Source organism: Somniosus microcephalus, chromosome 28 (assembly GCF_052327205.1).
Source record: "Somniosus microcephalus isolate GS21.2 chromosome 28, FLI_Smic_1.0, whole genome shotgun sequence".
Taxonomy (NCBI): domain Eukaryota; kingdom Metazoa; phylum Chordata; class Chondrichthyes; order Squaliformes; family Somniosidae; genus Somniosus; species Somniosus microcephalus.
In genome coordinates, this window is record NC_141014.1 from 28518580 (window position 1) to 28539334 (window position 20755).

The 20755-nt window shown below is 46.9% G+C and overlaps 1 protein-coding gene across 1 annotated transcript in view; it reads left to right on the forward strand.

Moving 5' to 3' along the window:
* The window catches only part of LOC147099470 (casein kinase I-like), a 67750-nt gene that overhangs the window by 20232 nt on the left and 26763 nt on the right, over positions 1–20755 (forward strand). The window contains 5 exon segments of the mRNA XM_085969644.1: positions 7410–7520; positions 17314–17462; positions 19337–19468; positions 19470–19566; positions 19952–20122. Coding sequence (XP_085825770.1) covers positions 7410–7520; positions 17314–17462; positions 19337–19468; positions 19470–19566; positions 19952–20122 — 660 coding nt within the window.

A 20755-nucleotide genomic window follows, 5' to 3' on the forward strand; every position in this document is an offset into this window, starting at 1 on the left:
AATCCTCTTTGGATCATCGTACAGGGCATGTTCGCGAAGACCCAATGGGTGTTTGTCCTGTCTCTCCTAATGTATCACGTTCTTGCTCACCAAAGACCAGAAATTCTTCCACGGTACATTTATCCCACTAGTATAAAGTCATACATGTGCTGTAACTTTGCTCGTTGAATAAATGTAACAGAGGATTTTGTGCACAGGGGAGCAACCAGCGAGAAGGGAAAACAGGTGGTTACAAGCCCCTACAGTTTTATATTTTGACCTTGAAATTCACCACCTAGGTGGGGAGGATAATTAAGACCTGTATTACACACTTTACACTGAGTCGGTGAGACCTTTTGGTCACTGCTAAATCAGTTTTCACTTATCCAGAAGGCATTCATCCATCTTGAAACAATTTTTGGGCTTCGCCTAATGAGCCGTAAAGGCCAAGATGGCCCCCGGATTGACCTCCATCATTGCTCAGTTGGGTGGTGTTGGCCAACCTTGTGTTGAAGGGATGCTGTAGTGTCGCCGGGCCAGAAGGGAGGAAAATCAGCCAGAGTTTCCGCTCCTCCCGTCCTATCCGTTGACTCCTGCTAGAATAGTACGGATCTGTACTTGTCAGGTGAGAATAGGATACGACTCGTCTGCCATGTAGCCTGCTAATGATCTGTATGGGCTTGTACAGTACCTGAGTGAGGGACTGATAACTACACTACTGAGAGTCATCACCGGAGCCACTGGTTTACGGTAACTGAGTAATCATTTGGGTTTTTATCACGTGGGGATTTGATGATTGAATTCTTTGATTCTATTTTTTTCTCTTGACAAATCGAAACTGTGCCCTTGTCTATGTTATACAAAAGGGCTACTATTCCCTCCAATCAAAGACATTGGCTTATGGTAACTGAATACAACCATGGAATTCCAGGAGTTTCGTTATTGCTTTGAGGGCTCCCATGATTCTGTCCATTTTCCTTTGAGAACCACAAACCAATGGGCTTGATATCACCTTAAAGCACTAGTTAGGCCTCCGCTAGAGTACTGCGTGCAGTTCTGGTCACATTACAGGAAAGATGTGATTGCACTAGAGAGGGTACAGAGGAGATTTACAAGGATGTTGCCGGGAGTAGAGAATCTTAGCTATGAGGAAAGACTGGGTAGGCTGGGTCTGTTTTCCTTGGGACAGAGGAGGCTAAGGGGAGACCTTATTGAGGTGTATAAAATTATGAGGGGCCTAGACAAAGTGGATAGAAAGGACCTATTTCCCTTAGAGGGGTCAAAAGCCAGGGGGCACAGATTTAAAGGAATTGGTGGAAGGTTTAGAGGGGATTTGAGGGGAAATTTCTTCACCCAGAGGGTGGTGGGGGTCTGGAACTCACTGCCTGAAAGGGTGGTAGAGGCAGGAACCCTAACCACATTTAAAAAGTACTTGGATGTGCACTTGGGATGCTCTAACCTGCAGCGCCACGGACCAAGAGCTGGGGAAGTGGGATTAGGCTGGATAGCGCTTTGTTGGCCGGCGTGGACACGATGGGCCGAAATGGCCTCCTTCTGTGCTGTAACTTTCTGTGATTCTATGAGAAATAGGAGTAGGCCATACGACCCCTCGAGCCTGCCCCGCCATTCAGTAAGATCATGGCTGATCTTCAACCTCAACTCCTCTCTCCCATCCGGTTCCCCTCATCCCTTGATTACTTTACAGTCTCAAAATCTATCAATCTCAGTCTTGCATATACTCAGCGACTGAGCAGCCACAGCCCTCTGGGGTAGAAGATTCCAAAGATCGGTTGGTTGGGGGGGCGGGGGGGGGGGGGAAGCTTCCTAAAATGTTGATCCCTCCCTTACCCCATGTACTTCAACAATAACAACTTGCATTTCTACAGACTCATAGAAACTTACAGTACAGAAGAAGGCCATTCAGCCCACATCCCTGCTTTTTGTCCATAACCCTGTCAGTTCCTCATCCTCAAGAACCCGTCCAACTCCCTTTTAAAATTATTTATGGAATCGGCTTCCACCAGCTTTTCAGGTCGAGCGTTCCAGACCCCACAAATTCTCAGTGAAAAAATGTCATCTCATCTCCCCTCTAGATCTTTCGCCAATGATTTTGAATCTGTGACCTCTAGTTATTGATCCGTTCGCCAGTGGGAATACTTTTTTCCTAGTTCCTTTTATCGGAACATCTCCTCTTGAAAACCTCTATTAGGTCACCTCTTAACCTTCTCTGTTCCAAGGAGAGTAGGCCTAACTATACCAACCTCTCCTCATAACTGAAGTCCCTCATCCCTGGTAATATCTTGGTAAACTTCCTCTGCACCCTTTCTAATGCCTTTACAAACGTTCCCAAGGCGCTTCACAGGAGCAATTATCAAACAAAATTTGACCGAGCTGCATGAGATATTCGGACCGGTGACCAAAAACTTGGGCAAAGAGGTAGGTTTTAAGGAGCGTCTTAAAGGAGGAAAGAGCGGCTTATCCTAGAACTTGTTTACATTTCTAGCTTCGTGGCTTTCAGACTGTAAATATTGGAATATTATATAAATATCAACGTGACGTGCACCGTTGCCACTAGCCACCAGTCACAGGCACACGCGCCCTGCTTCATTTCCTTCCCGAACTACTGATTTTAAATTGCATTTTGAGTGCCAGTGAGTCACGCAGCAAGTCTGGATTTCTATTTCTGTTGTCACGGAGATAGAAATTTTGACAACCTCCGTGACAAATTATTACAATACACTATATTTTTGGAGCATTTACTGAGGCGCTGCCGGGCCCTGACGGAGAAAGAAATCGGCCCCAGTTCCCACGCTTGAATAAATTACGCAAATGTGGTCACTGAATAGCGAGCTAGACTGTGTACCTTCACACAAGTGGTAGAAACCGAATTTGTAATGCATTTGTGAGGGAAATGGCTAGGAATAATGAAAAGCCTACTTCGTTCGGTAAAGTGCCACAATGACCGTGTTAACACAAACCAAGTTTCCTCTTTGAGCCTCAAACGCACTCGCTTCATTGTCCATGCCAGGTTTGCTGTTGGCGAGGCTCAGTTGGTAGCATTCTCACCTACAGAGAATACATAGACATTGCAGCACAGAAACGGGCTATTCTACCCAACCAGCCCCCCCCCCCCCCCCCCATCTACAAAAAGCAAAGTACAGGAAACTCTTTTATCCGGCACCGACGGGACCGGTTTATCAAAAAGTCCGGATTACAGAGAGGTATAGTAAAAGGTACGAGAGCCCCGTACACGGCCACAGATCCAGGCGTCCCTGTTGCATAGCAACAGGTGGAGGAACCCCGGTTACACGGCCACAGATCCAGGAACGGCCACTAATATGAAGTAAAACTTACCTGAACCTACTCCTGAATTTTGCCGGTTAACAGAGATTTCCGGTTATTTGGGTGCTGGTAAATCGAGAGTTTCCTGTACTGCGGATGCTGGAAATCTCAAATAAAAACAGAACATGCTGGGAACACTGAGCAGGTCAGGCCGCATCCGAGAGAAACTGCGTTAACGTTTCGGGTCGATGAGCTTTTGTCAGAACTTGCAGCCCCTGTCTGCGTTCGCCCTCCCCCCATTTCAGTAGTTTATAGGTTCAAGTTGCACTGTAGGGGGGAAAAAAAGGAAGACTTGCATTTCTATGGCGCCTTTCATGACCTCAGGACGTCTCAAAGCGCTTTACAGCCAATGAAATGCTTTTTGAAGTGTAGTCACTTGCTGTAATGTAGGAAACGCGGCAGCCAATTTACACAGCAAGCTCCCACAAACAGCAATGTGATGATGACCAGATCATCTGCTTTTGTTCGGATTGAGGGATAAATATTGGCCAGGGCTTGAGCCCTTAATCGAGGCCGTCACTCTGCAGCACTCCCTCAGTACTGTGCTATGTCATGATTGCTGCCTTTCAGTTAAAATGTTAAACTAAGCCCCGATCTGCTTGTTTGGGTCGACCCAAGAGATCCCATGGTGCTATTCAGATGAGAGCAGGGAGTCAACACTTGTATCTCTACCAACACCAAGACAGGTTACGATAGCAAAATACTGCAGATGCTGGAAATCCGAAATAACAACAGAAAATGCTGGAAAAACTCAGCAGGCCAGGCAACATCCATGGAGAGAAATTTTCAACGTTTCGGGTCAAAACCCTTTGTCAAGACTGAAGAAGCACAGGAAATGAAATAAATTAAAAGGCCAGTATGGGGGCTGGGAGAGAACAAAAGAGAAGTGAAGAGACATTAAGAGGTATTCAAAATGAGACGAGATGGTGATGGGACTAGTGGAGACAAAAGACGGCTCTAGATTAGGTGTGAAATGCGCTGGCGGAACGAGACAGCTGCCATGTGGGAGAGAAAAAAAGGGGGGGGGAGGGCCAAAAGAAAGGTGTGGATAAAAAATATAAGCAAAAATGTAATGGGGGCCGAGGTTATGATCTGAAATTGTTGAACTCGATATTGAGTCCAGAAGGCTGTAAAGTGCCTAATCGGAAGATGAGGTGCTGTTCCTCGAGCTTACGCTGAGCTTCCGTGGAACAATGCAAGAGCCCGAGTACAGTGAGGTCTGAGTGGGAATGGGGCGGTGAATTAAAGTGACAGGCGACCGGAAGCTCGGGGTCACCCTTACGGACTGAACCAAAACAGGTTAACTGGTCATTTATCTGATTTGCTGTGTGTCGACTGGTTGCTGCATTTGCCCACGTAACAGTGACTACACTTAGTAATTTATTGTCTGTGGAGCGCTTGGAAGGTCCTGAGGATGTGAAAGGTGTTGTATAAATGTGCGTTCTCTCGGTGGTACCATTGTTTTATAGGACAAAAATCAACATTTGTACCAGTCCACTACCTGTATGATTTTCGTGTCAGCCGTGCCTCAGTGGGCAGCACTCTCGCCTCTCAGTCAGAAGGCTGCGGCTGTGCAAGTCACACTTAACAGTCTCCCAACTCGAGACTTGAGCACAAAAGTCCAGGCTGACACTCCCAGGGCAGTGCTGAGGGAGCGCCGCACTGTCGGGAGGAGCCGTCTTTCGGATGAGACGTTAAACCGAGGCCCCGTCTGCCCCCTCAGGTGAACGTTTTATTAAAAAAAAAAAAAAAATCCCATGGCACTATTTCGAAGAGGAGCAAGGGAGATCTCCCCAGTGCCCTGGCCAATATTTATCCCTCAATCAACATCGCTAAAAAAACCAGATTGTCTGGGTCATTATCACACTGTTTGCGGGAGCTTGCTGTGCGCAAATTGGCTGCTGTGTTTGGTACATTACAACAGTGACTACACTTCACAAGGGCACTTCATGGGCTGTAAAGTGCTTTGCAACGTCTGGTGGTTGTGAAAGGTGCTGTTTCAATGCAAGTCTTTATCTAAATTCATCACCTCAAACCTCTGCCTTTGCTGTCACCTGAGAGAGATCTGCAGCTACCTTTTTCTCTCTCTAGTCACAAGCCAAGTTTTGGAAAGACAAAATTCTAACACTGTGGCGCTAGTTGTTTTCACAGGATGGGATCAGCCCGGACTGCGAGTCCCTCCATGGTAGGCCTGTGCAAGCTCGCCTGCAAAGAAGGGCCATGGGACAGAGTACAAGAGAGCAATTGGAAACCGTGGGCAACACATCCCAGTCAGTACCCCTGCAGGGGAGCTGCTATTTTTTTTTAAACAGAGGCTAACTTTTTTTTTTAGTAGATAGCTTTTATGAACTGCATTGTAATATGAAGTCGTCTTTGGACAGAGGTTTTTACTGCACATTTGTACTGGCATGTTTAATCAATAGGATTGTTACAAAAGGAGATGGCATGGATGTCTGGAGGTACTTTGTGCCGCTGTTCCCTTTCAGATAGAAATTTTCTGGACTAAGGGTTTCCCTGCAAGTGCTCAGCTGATGGGCCACTTCATTGAGGGGGAAGTGAAAGAGGCCGTGGCTCTTTTTTTGGCCCCTTCCGAGCCGCATATCTCCCGGGCTGTATGTGAAAACCCTTCGAGAACTGGTTTTTGTATTAAATGAGGTCCCACTGCGTGCTGGAGGTCCTGGTTTGCCGGCACAGACTTTGATGGGCCGAGTGGCGCCTCTCTCCGTGCTGTAACACTCGGCGCCTCAATTGGACAGTGAGTACCGAGTTACCCTCGCAGCGGAGCTCAATCCTGGTAACCGCGTGCACACATTTTATCAAGTCCCTGCATCGGAACTGGATGATTCTCGTTTTCACTTCACTTCCCAGTTCCGAGACCATGGATCCAATTATAGCGTTCCCAGCACCAACCTGGCTAATACAGGAAACTTTTTTTATCCGGCACCGGCGTGGTGCCGGTTTATCAAAAAGTCCGGATTACAGAGAGGTATAGTAAAAGGTACGAGAGCCCCGTACACAGCAACAGATCCAGGTGTCCCTGTTGCATAGCAACAGGTGCAGGAACCCCGGTTACATGGCCACAGATCCAGGAATGGCCACTAATATATGAAGTAAAACTCATCTGAACCTACTCCTGAATTTTGCCGGTTAACAGAGATTTCCGGTTATTTAGGTGCCGGTAAGTCGAGAGTTTCCTGTACACCATAGATCGTGGCTTGAAGCTGGGCCTTTGGGTTTATATTGTTCAGTACCGCACCAGGCAAGCTGAATCTAAGCATTGCTAGTGTCAGCAAGCCTGTTATCAGCATATGGCTTTTTCTTTTACAAAAAAGAATCCTTTTTAAAAACAGGTTGCATTGTTTAATGCTACCTAATACTTCTGTTCAAAAGCTCTGCTGTTGAAAATTAACTTCTTTTTAAAAAGGTGCTATCTGTTTATTGTTATATCTATCAGGAAAGGATGAACAGGCTGGGTCTCTCTTTTCTCTTGAAAAGAGAAGGCCGAGGGGTGACCTAAAAGAGGTTTTGCTTTATGAAAGGTTTTGATAGAGTAATCACGGAGCGTGTTTCCACTTGTGGGGAAGAGCAAAACTAGAGGCCATCAATCGAAGATAGTCACCAAGAAATCCAATAGGGAATTCAGACGAAATTCCTTTACCCAGAGAGTGGTGAGAATGTGGAACTTGTTACCACAGGGAGTGGTTGAGGCGAATAGTATAGATACATTTAAGGGGAGGCTGGACAAGCACATGAGGGAGAAGGGAATAGAGGGTTACGCTGATAGTTAGATGAAGAAAGACGGGAGGAGGCTCGAGTGGAGCATAAATGCCGGCATGGACTGGTTGGGCCGAATGGCCTGTTTCTGTGCCGTATAGCCTACGTAATCCTGTTTCTCTCTTTCCCTCCCCCCCCCCCCCCCCCCCCCCCCAAACTAATTGAGTAATTTTTCAATCTGATTCACTGTTATCAGTGCAGTAAGCTGCATTTGGAAGAAAGAGCATGCAGGTGGGAAAGATGCAGAAGAGAGGAGGAAAAATTCTTCCTTGTACCGTTTCCACCAATCGTAATCGCGTCTCTTTCTCTTTCAGGTGCAAACATCGCCACTGGGGAGGAGGTTGCAATAAAGCTGGAATGTGTCAAAACGAAACACCCCCAACTCCACATCGAGAGCAAGTTTTACAAAATGATGCAAGGAGGAGGTGAGTGCTCAGATCATCGTTTGGGGAGGGGGGGGGGGGGGGCGCATGCGCGGTGAACATGAGAGGTCAAAGGTGAAAAAGGCCTTTTGGATTCAACAAAGCTCATCCCTCTCGGCACCCAACTGTGGTTTGAAAACCCCTCAAATTTGTCTCTGTTTCGGTCTGCCAGGTCATTGCAGCCATTTATCAGCTCTTGTGTGAAGAAATCCTCGCTGATATTTGGCCTGCCTTTATACTAGTTTTATATACCTGCGTGACCTCGGGTCTTCATTTTAAAGTATTAAATGCAGTTTTACCTTGTCTAAGCCAAATATAAATTGTTTAGTGTAACAACCCCTCCCCATATATAATGCGCACTCTGCACATAGAAACATAGAAGATAGGAGCAGGAGTAGGCCATTCGGCCCCTCGAGCCTGCTCCGCCATTCAATGAGATCATGGCTGATCATCCAAACTCAGTACCCTGTCCCTGCCTTCTCCCCATATCCCTTGATCCCTTTAGCCTTAAGAAATATATCTGACTCCTTCCTGAATATATTTAACGAATTGGCCTCAACTGCCTTCTGTGGTAGGGAATTCCACAGGTTCACCACTCTCTGGGTGAAGAAATTCCTCCTCATCTCAGTCCTAAATGGCTTACCCCTTATCTTTAGACTGTGACCCCTGGTTCTGGACTCACCGACCATTGGGAACACCCTTCCTGCATCTAGTCTGTCTAGTCCTGTTAGAATTTTATAAGTTTCAATGAGAACATCCTTCCTCAGATAAGGCGACCAAAACTGCACACAATACTCCAGGTGTGGTCTCACCAAGGCCCTGTACAACTGCAGCAAGACATCCTTGTTCCTGTACTCAAACCCTCTCGCTACGAAGGCCAACATACCATTTGCCTTCTTAACAGCCTGCTGCACCTGCATGCTTACCTTCAGTGACTGGTGCACAAGGACACCCAGGTCTCGTTGCACTTCCCCTTCTCCCAATCTATTGCCGTTCAGATAATCTGCCTTCCTGTTTTTGCCACCAAAGTGGATAACCTCGCATTTATCCACATTATACTGCATCTGCCCAATCACCCATCCTGTCCAAATCATACTGAAGTTTCTCGGCATCCTCCTCACAGCACACATGCCCACCCAGCTTTGTGTCATCTGCAAACTTGGAGATATTACATCTAGTTCCCTCGTCCAGATCATTAATATATATTGTGAATAGCTGGGGTCCTAGCACCGATCCCTGCGGTACCCCACTAGTCACTGCCTGCCACTCGGAAAAAGACCCGTTTATTCCAACTCTTTGCTTCCTGTCTGCCAACCAGTTCTCTATCTAAGTCAGCACCTTGCCCCCAGTCCCATGTGCCTTAACTTTACACGCTAATCTCTTATGCGGGACCTTATCGAAAGCCTTCTGAAAGTCCAAATACACCACATCCACTGGTTCTCCCTTATCTATTCTACCAGTTATATCCTCAAAAAATTCCAATAGATTAGTCAAGCACGATTTACCTTTTGTAAATCCATGTTGACTTTGTCCGATCCTGTCACTGTTTTCCAAGTGCTCTGCTATTAAATCTTTTATAATGGACTCTAGCATTTCCCCCACTACCGATGTCAAGCTTACCGGTCTGTAATTCCCTGTTTTCTCTCTACCACCTTTTTTGAACAGTGGGGTAACATTAGCTACCCTCCAATCCATGGGTACTGTTCCAGAGTCTACCACCACTTTAGGCTGCAAAGAGATTTTTTTGGGGGGTGGTGGGGCGCGGCAGGGAGGGGAATCTGCCACAAGCTGCGCTTTTCAGCTATTGAATTGTTTGGCCGTGTGTTCTCATTCAAGCTGCATGCAGTAGAGATGCTGAATATTGTCCATTTCTTGGAGATGCACGGCAGTGGAGTTGCTGGACGTGCGTTTCGGCAGACTGAAGCTAATGTGCAGCTGATGAGGTGGTCCCACAAAGAACTCTGTTGGAGGGGCGGTGAAAAGAGGGAAGTATCTATCTGAATTGAGGGAATGTTGGCTGGTGTGGACCAGCGAGAAACTGCAAAGAACTGTGGTCAGCATGACTGACTTCGGAGGTGTGATGCTATATCTCAAAGTACAGGAAACTCTCGATTTACCGGCACCTAAATAACCGGAAATCTCCTGTTAACCGGCAGGTAAGTTTTACTTCATATTAGTGGCCGTTCCTGGATCTGTGGCCGTGTAACTGGGGTTCCTGCACCTGTTGCTAAGCAACAGGGACGCCTGGATCTTGTGGCCAGGGTTCCTGCACCTGTTGCTAAGCAACAGGGAAGCCTGGATTTGTTGCTGTGTACGGAGCTCTCGTACCTTTTACTATACCTCTCTGTAATCCGGACTTTTTGATAAACCGGCACCACGCCGGTCCCGTCTGTGCCGGATAAAAAAGAGTTTCCTGTACAAGGAGAAGCATATACCTTAAGGCCAGTGTTCCCGTTAATATTTGTTTTGGGTGCGTGGCCTATTCAATTTCTCGCACATGCAGAGGTATTTCAATTGTAAAGCCGTTGCGCGGCCTGCGCGGGACCTCCAGATCGCTGCACATCTTAACGGGAACATTGCTTAAGGCATCACTTTGGGGTGGGGGGGGTGGAATTCTTACAGCAACATGGTCTGTCTGATCACCCAGAGACTTCCTGCTGCCTTGGAAGACGAAGTAAACCGCGTTGCGAAACTTTGGATTAAAACAGCGGAGAAACACTTCGAGCTGGCCTGCATTGCCAGTGCAGATCAAACTCTAGTCGTGTGCAGCAGGCCATACAAGAGGCTCCAAGTCGGGTTTCAGCCGTACTACAGGATGAAAGGTCCTGGTTTGCTCGTGCACAGTGGATGCAACCAAGTTACCCCCACGCGTCTTTCCAAGGAAGACGCTTTTACAGTCAAATTTCTCTCCGGGGGGTGGGGGTGCTCGCGTGAGTGAATCCGAGATGTACGTACGAGGCCGTGACGCTGGATCGGGCGCTGTGCTTAAGCCTAAAAGTTCCCTCTTTGTCCTGGATTTAAGATGTCATCAAATGCCTTGCGTGAGGAAAAAAGCAGAATTTGCATGGTGCTGACATGCACATGTTGCAGCGGCTGATGTAGTGGAGAACAATCCCCAAGGAAGGCGATGGTGTGAGTGAAATAGTTGTGTTCACACCTTGCCTGGTGATCCTACGACAGTTCTGACTCTGGAAGAAACTGTCCCGCGCATCCCGGACGAATGAAATGCATCGAATCCCCACACTGGCCTGAATGGCTTCATGCAGTGCTGGACATCCAGCATCGAGGCTGATCCTGGCCACTGCTCTGTGGGACGGAGGCGATCCTTGACCTGACCCCATTGCACCATGACAGCAGTTAGCGTCTGGACACTGAGCACGTGTACGAATGAAATCCCTAAATTCCGAATCTGATTCCAAAAGTTTTTTGAACCCTTACTGTTGTTCTTGCTGCTTTCGGTCATTTATTGCACTTTAAGCAGTTCAGTAAAGGTTTGCTCCTTTGTTCCCGAGTAGTTTTTAGTATTGCGTATATAAATATACAACACCCTCCACTATTTGGGGTGAAGGAAGTCAAGTTTATCATACGAGATTTCCTATACTTTAAGGTGCCTCCGTGGCCCTTAACTACTCTAAGTTTGGAGCTTTTCTAACCTTTCAGTCTGCTGGTGGAGGAGAAGAGAGGATGAAGATCCAACTGCAGTGGCAATGAAGGCAGTAAAATAATATAAATGTCTCTGGCTTCTGTTTTGCTAAATGCTAATATTTGTTAGCGGGTTACTGCAGAATAGGAACGTGTTTGGTTTTGCTTGCGATGGTCACGGCTGATTTCTGTTCTTATCCTTTTCCTTTATTCACAATTTAAATCAATGAACAGGGTGCCGATGTCCACGACTGCTATTCCTTTCTATCTGCCCTTTTTGCGGGTGATCGCTGCATTGTCCCCATTGTTTGACGTTTCTGTTCAGAAATCTGCTCTTGGCAAAAGTATAATCAGCCTAATGCATGGACTTGTGTGGGAGAGGGAGATAAATATTTAGCAAAAGTAGTTTTCCTTTTTTTAAAAATACACCTGAGGCTGAGTAGCTGAGGTCTACAGGTCTCCGGAGGGTCCCAGTTTGATGCCCAGACTGTTGAATTGAGTTAATCTCCGCAGGGGTTACCACAATTTGCCCCTCGAGTTATGAGGGGGGGGGAAGGATCAGGCGAGGGCACCTGCTGTGGAAGTGTTTCTGTGTACATTAGGGCGAGAGCAGGATGGGCCTGACTGCCTCCTGGTGGACCAGTAGCCCCGTATCCCAGCAAGGAGGCATCTACTGCAACAGAGGGATGAAGAAAACTAATGTGCTTCAGTTTTTGAAAAGCACGTCCCCCCCCCCCCCCCCGCTTTTATACATGTGTATATCTACATACAGGAAACTTTTTTTATACGGGACCAGCATGGTGCCAGTTTATCAAAAAGTCCGGATTACAGAGAGGTATAGTAAAAGGTACGAGAGCCCTGTACACGGCCACAGATCCGGGCGTCCCTGTTGCATAGCAACAGGTGCAGGAACCCCGGTTACACGGCCATAGATCCAGGAACGGCCACTAATATGAAATAAAACTTACCTGAACCTACTCCTGAATTTTGCCGGTTAAGAGATTTCCGGTTATTTAGGTGCCGGTAAATCGAGAGTTTCCTGTATAACACTGGGCAGGGATCAGTGCTGCCGTGTTTTTTTTGGAGAGCTACAGTCCAGTTAGTTTCCCTGCAGTTAATTGGGAGTAAGTTTTTTGAGTAAGATTTTGTTAGCTGAATGTTCATGGCAGTGTTTGTATCGATAACCTCGACTTTTTGTGCAGCGAGACCACTAGAATCATAGAATTTTACAGCAGGGGAGGCCATTCGGCCCATTGTGCCTATGCTGGCTCTCCATGTAGCCCCATTCACCTGGATTTTTCCCATGCGCTTTTAAATTTGTCTTTTTTTTCTCAAATATTTATCCACTTGCCATGGATTCTGATTCCACCATAGTTTCTAGAACATTCAATGTCCTAACGAGCCTCTGTGCAATAAATAAATTCTTTTTGATAAATTTATTCCCTCCTAATTACTGATCTCCCCCAACCTGTGGAAGTAGTTTTTCTCCCAAATCAAAACTCCTCATGATTCATTTATAACTCGTATAAATAAATGCAAGTTCTTTTTTCTTTTGAATGCTTCTTTCAGCTCTCTCAACTTCTAATGAGAAATGACTCACAGAAATGACACAGAGATGATGTTTCCACTTATGGGAAAGTGTAAAACTAGGAGCCATAAATGTAAGATCGTCACTAATAAATCCCATAAGGAATTCAGGAGAAACTTCTTTACCCAGAGAGTGGTTAGAAATTTAAAAAAACCCAGAAAATGCTGGAAATACTCAGCGGGTCAGACAGCATCATGGCGTGCGAAACAGAGCTCACGTTTCCGGTCGATGACCTTTCGTCAGAATGTGGAACTCGCTACCACAAGGAGTGGTTGAGGTGAATAACATAGATGCATTTAAGAGGAAACTAGATACAGGAAACTTTCGATTAACCGGCACCTAAATAACCGGAAATGTCAGTTAACCGGCAAAATTCAGGAGTAGGTTCAGTTAACTTTTATTACTTGCCTTCCTCCATCTGTTGCTGTGCAAGGGTGTGGCTGCAGCTGTTGCTAAGCTACAGAGACGCTTGCAACTTGTGGCCATTGTTCTGAAGCTGTTGCTAAGCAACGGGGTTTGTTGCTTTATACGGAGCTCTTGGCTCCGTATCTTTTACTATAGCTTTCGGTTATCTGGAATTTTTGATGAACCGGCACCACGTCGGTCCCGTCCGTGCCGGATTTTAAAAAAAGTTTCCCGTCAGTACATGAGAGAGAGAAAGGAATAGAAGGGTATGCTGATGGGGTGAGATGAAGTAGGGTAGGAGGAGGCTCGTGTGGAGCATTTGGGCCGAATGGCCTGTTTCTGTGCTGTAAATACCATGTCATTTACTTCTTTATCTCTAACCTTTCTAGTTCTAAGCACAACATCCGTAGTTTTTCTCAAACTTTATCTCTTGTTCCTCCCCCCCTTAATGATTCGGTGATGAGCGAGGTTATAAAATGGATGCACTGGGCTTGTTGGTGTTTTAGAAATGGAAGGTGTTAATTTCTTCGTCCATCGCACTAGGTCGAATAGCACCACGAAGAATGTTCCCCAAACTCAATTAACCAGTCCTCCAGTAGAGCACATTAAATCCTCACCAATATCGATAACAAGCACGGTGGCATAGTGGTTAGCACTGTTGCCTCACAGCGCCAGGGACCCGGGTTCGAATCCGGCCTCGGGTGACTGTGTGGAGTTTGCACATTCTCCCCGTGTTTGCGTGGGTTTCCTCCGGGTGCTCCGGTTTCCTCCCACAGGCCAAAGACGTGCGGGTTAGGTTGATTGGCTATGATAAATTGACCCTTAGTGTTAGGGGGATTAAATACGTGGGGTTACGGGGATAGGGTGGGATATGTGTAGGGGTTACGGGGATCGGGTGGGATATGTGTCGGTGCAGGCTCGATGGGCCGAAATGGCCTCTATCTGCACTGTGGGGTTTCTGTGACTTCTGTTCTGTTTCTGAAGCGAGAAATGCCCAGCAAGCCAGTTCGAGAGAGAAGACATTGCGATTTCAGAATTGTTGATGAAAGGCGCACACCTGAAGTCTTTTGTCTTTCAGGTGCTGATTGCCCTGTGTATGTTCAGCTTTGTCTGTCTTTGTTTTGTTTTTTATGGGTTTTACATAGAAACATAGAAGATAGGAGCAGGAGTCGGCCATTCGGCCCTTCGAGCCTGCTCCGCCATTCAATATGATCATGGCTGATCCTCTATCTCAATACCATATTCCCGCTCTCCCCATACCCCTTGATGCCTTTTGTGTCTAGAAATCTATCTATCTCCTGTGGTAGAGAATTCCACAGGTTCACCCCACCCTCTGAAGAAATTTCTTCTCATCTTAGTCCTAAATGTCCTGAGACTGTGACCCCTCGATCTAGACCCCCAGCCAGGGGAAACATCCTCTAGTCTGTCTAGCCCTGTCAGAATTTTATACGTTTGAAGTTTTTGTTTGAAAGGGCCAACAGTATATTGTTGACACTGAACCCTTCTAAAAATGGCATGTGACGTGTCAAGAGTACATGTCTTTAGAATCTTCTTGCTTTTTTGTGAATGCTTTATGATTGGGAGTCCCCGAGAGTAGAGCCTGATGTTGAGCAGTAGGTAGATGCTCTCTCAACTCTACCCCAATCGCGGTGCGTCCTTTCTGTTCTCCATCCTCCCACTACAACATTTCTACAGCGCCTATTGTCAAAGAAAAATGTCCCAAAGTGTTTCACAGAAGTGTAACTTTTTTTAAAGCACGCCAAGATTATGGGGGTGACCAAAGGCTTGGCCAGGAAACTGGAGTACTCGCGGGGGAGGCAGGGACAGGAGTGTGCTAATCCAAGAGGAAGGGGATGCGGAATTGGGAAAGACAATGTGGTGGTTCAGCTCAACACACAATTTCCATGTGTTTTTTGGTCACTAGCCAGGGCAGCATTGATTTTTATACTGAACATGAAACTGCTCGTCCTTAGCTTCCAAGTATTATCGGTTTGCCTGTCTGTAAGCGAGGAAAATCTGGATGGTAAAACAGAACTAACAGACTCGGGTGTTACCCAGGTCAATAGTTTTATTACGAGTGCACACGGGAGAACTATCTCCGCTACCCTTAGCTAGAGACATCGTTCTCAGAGGAAAAATGACAATACAGCTTAGTTTATACAGTTTATTAGACAACACCCACTTATTACTAATGGGGTGTATACATGGGAATATTGATCCAGTACTTCATTGGTTTACATGGTTAATCAATCAACTACTAAGCCTGTCCTTTGAACTCGAGTACCCCCCTGAATACATCAGTGAGAACTTCATTCTAACTTCGCATTCATAAGCTTATCTCTTATTCTTGTTATCAAAATAGGGAGGCAGGCATCTTCAGCAAGACATGGCCTCAGTGGACAAAGCCCCAGTCCAACTCTGCAGCCAGCTGACTATTCGCCAAGACCTGTCTGCAAAGGCCTCATCAATGTGCCTTTGTACCCTTATCTCTTTCAGGAGGCCTCCTCCAAACATGTACTCAGAGTAACTTATGAGCGGAGCTTTGGAATGTCCTTGGTCACCTAAATCTATCGATGTTGGTTTTAGTTTTTTAAAAAAGGGTTAACATAGTCAAGCATCCCATGGTGCTTTGTGTTTTGTTTTCGAGCTAACAAGACTAAATGGTACCTTTCAGACAGTTTTATACCGGTCGAATATTGAGGACCCCTTTATATCCCCTAAACCAAATTTTATCCTAACGCTGTCCTTGTACCAAAGGACTTTTAATCGGCAAGCAAGGTGTGCGGCAATGTTCCCACTTGGCTGCGCAGCGGTCTGGAGATCCTGCGCAAGCCGATCACTGGCTTTTCAATGCAAGAAACCACGCACGCGCGCGTGAAAATTTGAACGGGCCGCGCAGCCCGTTAAAGGGACCGCGCACCCACAAAAAATTAGAGGGAACGTTGGTGTGTGGGGTATTTTCTACCACCACCCCTCATCCTCTCCTGAAAGTGCCGGCTCTTGTTGGTGTACAGTCCGACTGGCGCTGCCAGCTTTCCATTACCTCGCCCGTTCCTCGTGGTGAGCTTGGACGTGAAGTGTCGCTGGGGGAGGCATCCCAGCCAATAACGTCCTCGCCCAAAATCCACAATCGCCCACTTCCAGTAAACGTCACTGGCTAGCTGCCAAAGGCAGGGGTGTCTTTTCTGGTTTTTTTTAATTGTTTTTCTGGAGTGAGAAAATAGTGCACTTGATGTTTAAGTTTCTTGACTGCATGTGATCATACACTATAATGGCATAAAGCAAAAAGAATGAAGACCCTCCAGTAACTGTGCAGATATCTCCCTTTTTGTGTGTTGGGTTTTCTGGTAATTGAAGTGTGTGTGGGGAACTCTTTAACCTAAATCTGGCCTCCTTCCCTAGGTTAAGTATGATCATTAAACAATGACAGAGGGAAACTACATGTTTGGATCAGCTGGATTGTAACAGTTGACTCAATGCCAGCTGAATGTTTTAAAACATCAGGATGCAAGATTGCTGTAAACTAACCCAACAGTTTTTTTTTTAAACATTATCACTAGGCAATAAAACAGCAGCGAATTTTCTTCAGAGCTGCTGTCTCTGCACCCAAAGGTTTCCAAAATGGTGGCCGGATCCAAATGTTTTGGCGTGTCGTTTCCTGTGCAGAGCTCCGCCTGCCCAGGCACATAGCCTTCTGTGAAATCCGCGTGTGTGTTTTTTTTAAGATGTTGCGAAACTGCAGCAGCAATACAGCTGGAGTGATTGCAACATTCTGAACTGGGGGTTGTGCACATGAATGAGCACTGCACTGAATTTCCGATCTGCGAGGGTTGCGAACGTGCCTGACAAGCTTGGACTTTTTTGTGTATTAGGTGCTTGTTATTGGAAAACATTTTTGCAATCCTTTTGTCACTAACTCATGCCGGTTGTATAGAATCGACCTGGATCATATGTGTATGCTAAAGTCCGGGACATTGCCAATGACTGAAGTTTTGCAGCCAAGTGTAGGTTCTTGGCAGGAGGAGAGGGCTTGTTGTAGCAGCTGTGAATTGTGAAGCTCAAACGAACAGAATTGTGTTTTATTTTTAACTTGCCGCTTGCTGTGCAAGTGTAACGGGCGGCTGGTGGTAACCTGTGTGTTTCGGGTTCTGTTATCTGCAGTTGGGATCCCCTCGATTAAATGGTGCGGCGCAGAAGGAGATTACAACGTGATGGTGATGGAGCTCCTGGGTCCGAGCCTCGAGGACCTCTTCAACTTCTGCTCGCGCAAGTTCAGTCTGAAGACTGTGCTCCTCCTCGCGGACCAGATGGTACGGGCTTTCGGAGTTTCAGTATGTAGCTAATCCGAGAAACGCAACTGGCAAATGGGGAGGGTTAGAATCCATTGTGATTGAACCACTGGGTTGAGGATGTGTGCCGACACAATGGAAATGCTCCACTGCCCGTATCCTAACTCTCATCATAGAAACATAGAAGATAGGAGCAGGAGTAGGCCATTTGGCCCCTCGAGCCTGCTCCACCATTCAATGAGATCATGGCTGATCATCCAAATTCAGTACCCTGTCCCTGCCTTCTCCCCATATCCCTTGATCCCTTTAGCCTTAAGAAATATATCTAACTCCTTCTTGAATATATTTAATGAATTGGCCTCAACTGCCTTCTGTGGTAGAGAATTCCACAGGTTCACCACTCTCTGGGTGAAGAAATTCCTCCTCATCTCAGTCCTAAATGGCTTACCCCTTATCCTTAGACTGTGACGCCTGGTTCTGGACTCCCCCGCCATCAGGAACATCCTTCCTGCATCTAGTCTGTCTAGTCCTGTTAGAATTTTATAAGTTTCAATGAGATCCCCTCTCATTCTTCTAAACTCCAGCGAGTATAAGCCCAATCGACCCAATCTCTCCTCATACGTCATTCCTGCCATCCCAGGTATCAGCCTGGTGAATCTTCGCTGCACTCCCTCCATAGCAAGAACATCCTTCCTCCAAGACCTGTTCACCCATCACCCTCTGATTTTTTTAAATTCTCATCTTTGTGTTCAAATCCCTCCATGGCCTCAGCTCTCCCTGTCTCTGTAACCTCCTCCAGTCCTACAACCCCTCCGAGATCTCTGCCCTCCTCCAATTCTGGCCTCTTGCGCATCCTCGATTTCAATCACTCCAACATTGGATTGCTGTGCCTTCAGCTGCCTGGGCCCTGAACTCTGGAATTCCCACCTCTCCTCCTTAAACCCTACCTTTTTGGCCAAGCCATCTGGCCGCCTGTCCTAATATCTCTGGTGTGACTCGGGGCATGCTTACTACATTAAAGGTGCTCTATAAATGCAGGTGGTTGTTGCTTGTTCCCTGACGCTGGGGAAGGTCCATCAGTGCCGATTACTGCACTGTACACTCGGCCTGCTCATTCAAGCCATAGAAATGGTTGTCTGGGAACAAAAGTGACAATAATAGAGGGTGGAATGTAAGGAAAGCAGAACAAGTGGTCACGGCCATCAATACGCTATTAGAATCTAGTAGTGATCCTCTTTACTATCCCTTTTTTAAAGCTGGTTTCCTACTGCTAACGTGTCTAGTTTCAAATTGCTCTAACACTCCCAACTGCCAGGTCGTTGACACGGTTTCTTGGCATAGTACGGTTCTCATCGCCTCCTTCCTTGGCCTAGTAACTGTTTAACCCCTTCCATTTAATAAAAAAAACACTAAATGAGAACCATTCTGAAACTTGAAGTGAAGAATTGCTTCTAGGTTTCCAAGCGCCCAAATTTAACCAGCAGATGGGGGAAGCACGTCAACTTGCAGGAAGTGTAGGGGGTTTGAGATCCTGAAAACACTGGTCAATGACAGGTCGGGACTGTTGCGCTAACTTCTTTGAAAAGGGAGTCTATCACTCGCTGCCACAGGGAGTGGTTGAAGCGAATAGTATCGATGCGTTTAAGGGGAGGCTGGACAAGCGTATGAGGGAGAAGGGAATAGAGTGTTACACTGATAGCGTTAGATGAAGAAAGACGGGAGGAGGCTCGAGTGGAGCATAACCGCCGGCATGGCCTGTTTCTGTGCCATATATCCTATCTCAAGAAGCCAACCAATGCAAGGGCCAGGTTGGTGAATGTCTTAACCTTCAGGAGCAGATTACTGAACCCCCGATTTGTGATTCTGTGTGTTGACGCTTTAATGTTTTTTTCCAGATCAGTCGAATTGAGTACATTCATTCCAAAAACTTTATCCACCGTGACGTTAAACCAGACAACTTCCTCATGGGCTTGGGCAAGAAGGGCAACCTGGTTTATATCATTGACTTTGGCCTGGCCAAGAAGTACCCGCGACGCACGGACTCACCAACACATCCCGTACCGGGAAAACAAGAACCTGACCGGCACGGCGCGGTATGCCTCCATCAACACCCATCTGGGCATCGGTGAGCAAGAGGGTCGCTATGACCCGCTGTAGTACCTACCGAGAAAGGGGATGTGGGGGTTCCAGAGAGATTAATGCATCGGAAAAGATGTCGGGAGAGAATGGATATCTTGGGTGGGGGGGTGCGGGGATAAGGGAAGGAGTCCACGATTGATGGCATGCATGGCCTGAGGAAGGGGCAGGCCAACTTGATTGGTCTTGCTCCAAATTTTATGCCGTAAGCACGAGGAGGAGAATACTGTAGAAATGTTTGATGTGGGAAGTTGAGAGAGACTTTTTGCCGAACATTGGGTAGTGAATTTAGAACTAATTCCTTCATGCCACTGCTCGTTATTCCATGTAAATCTTGGCTCCTGACTTTTTTAAATAAATTAAAATCTCCACAGAACAAAGTCGCCGTGATGACCTGGAGTCACTGGGCTACGTCCTGATGTATTTTAACTTGGGCTCGTTGCCATGGCAGGGACTCAAAGCAGCCACAAAACGGCAGAAGTACGAGCGCATCAGCGAGAAAAAGATGTCGACTCCGATCGAAGTATTGTGCAAGAGCTATCCGTGTGAGTGTCCCCCCCCCCCCCCCGGGTTCCTGTTTTGAAGTCGTCGTCGTCGCTGTTTCATAATGTAATAAGGGGCACCCAGTTTAAAATCTATACTGATTACTTTACTCGCACCCTTCCCCACTCCTGAAGTCACAGGCTCTCTGGGCATAGACCGGTGGGTATTGGCGTCCCTCCAATACCATGCCCAAGTGGCTGCCCTTCATAACGCGAGGTGAGGCTGTTCAATCGCGGAAGACCTCGCAGCCCAGCCCAGTCGTGTCCTCGTCCTGTCACCGTGTGCGTTTTGCAGCAGGGTCACTGGATCGCGATCACGAGCAGAAACCCTGACATTTCCTTCCTTTTCCTTTCCTCCCTCCTCCTCCTCCACCCTGAGGCCACTAGTGCGCCACCATGCATTCTCCATTTTTATACTTAATATACGCACACACTCGCATTGCTGCTGCAGCTGACGTCACCGAACCCGACACAAATGGGGGGGAATGGACCCTTTTAGCTTACTACAACGCCATCCAATGTGCACATACCCACATGAGCCTCTTGTGTTAGCGCGCGCACATTGGAATTTTCCTTTAGGAGAAAGGATACAGTGATGCACCTATGTACTTCACCACTGGCCCCTGTAATCCCCCC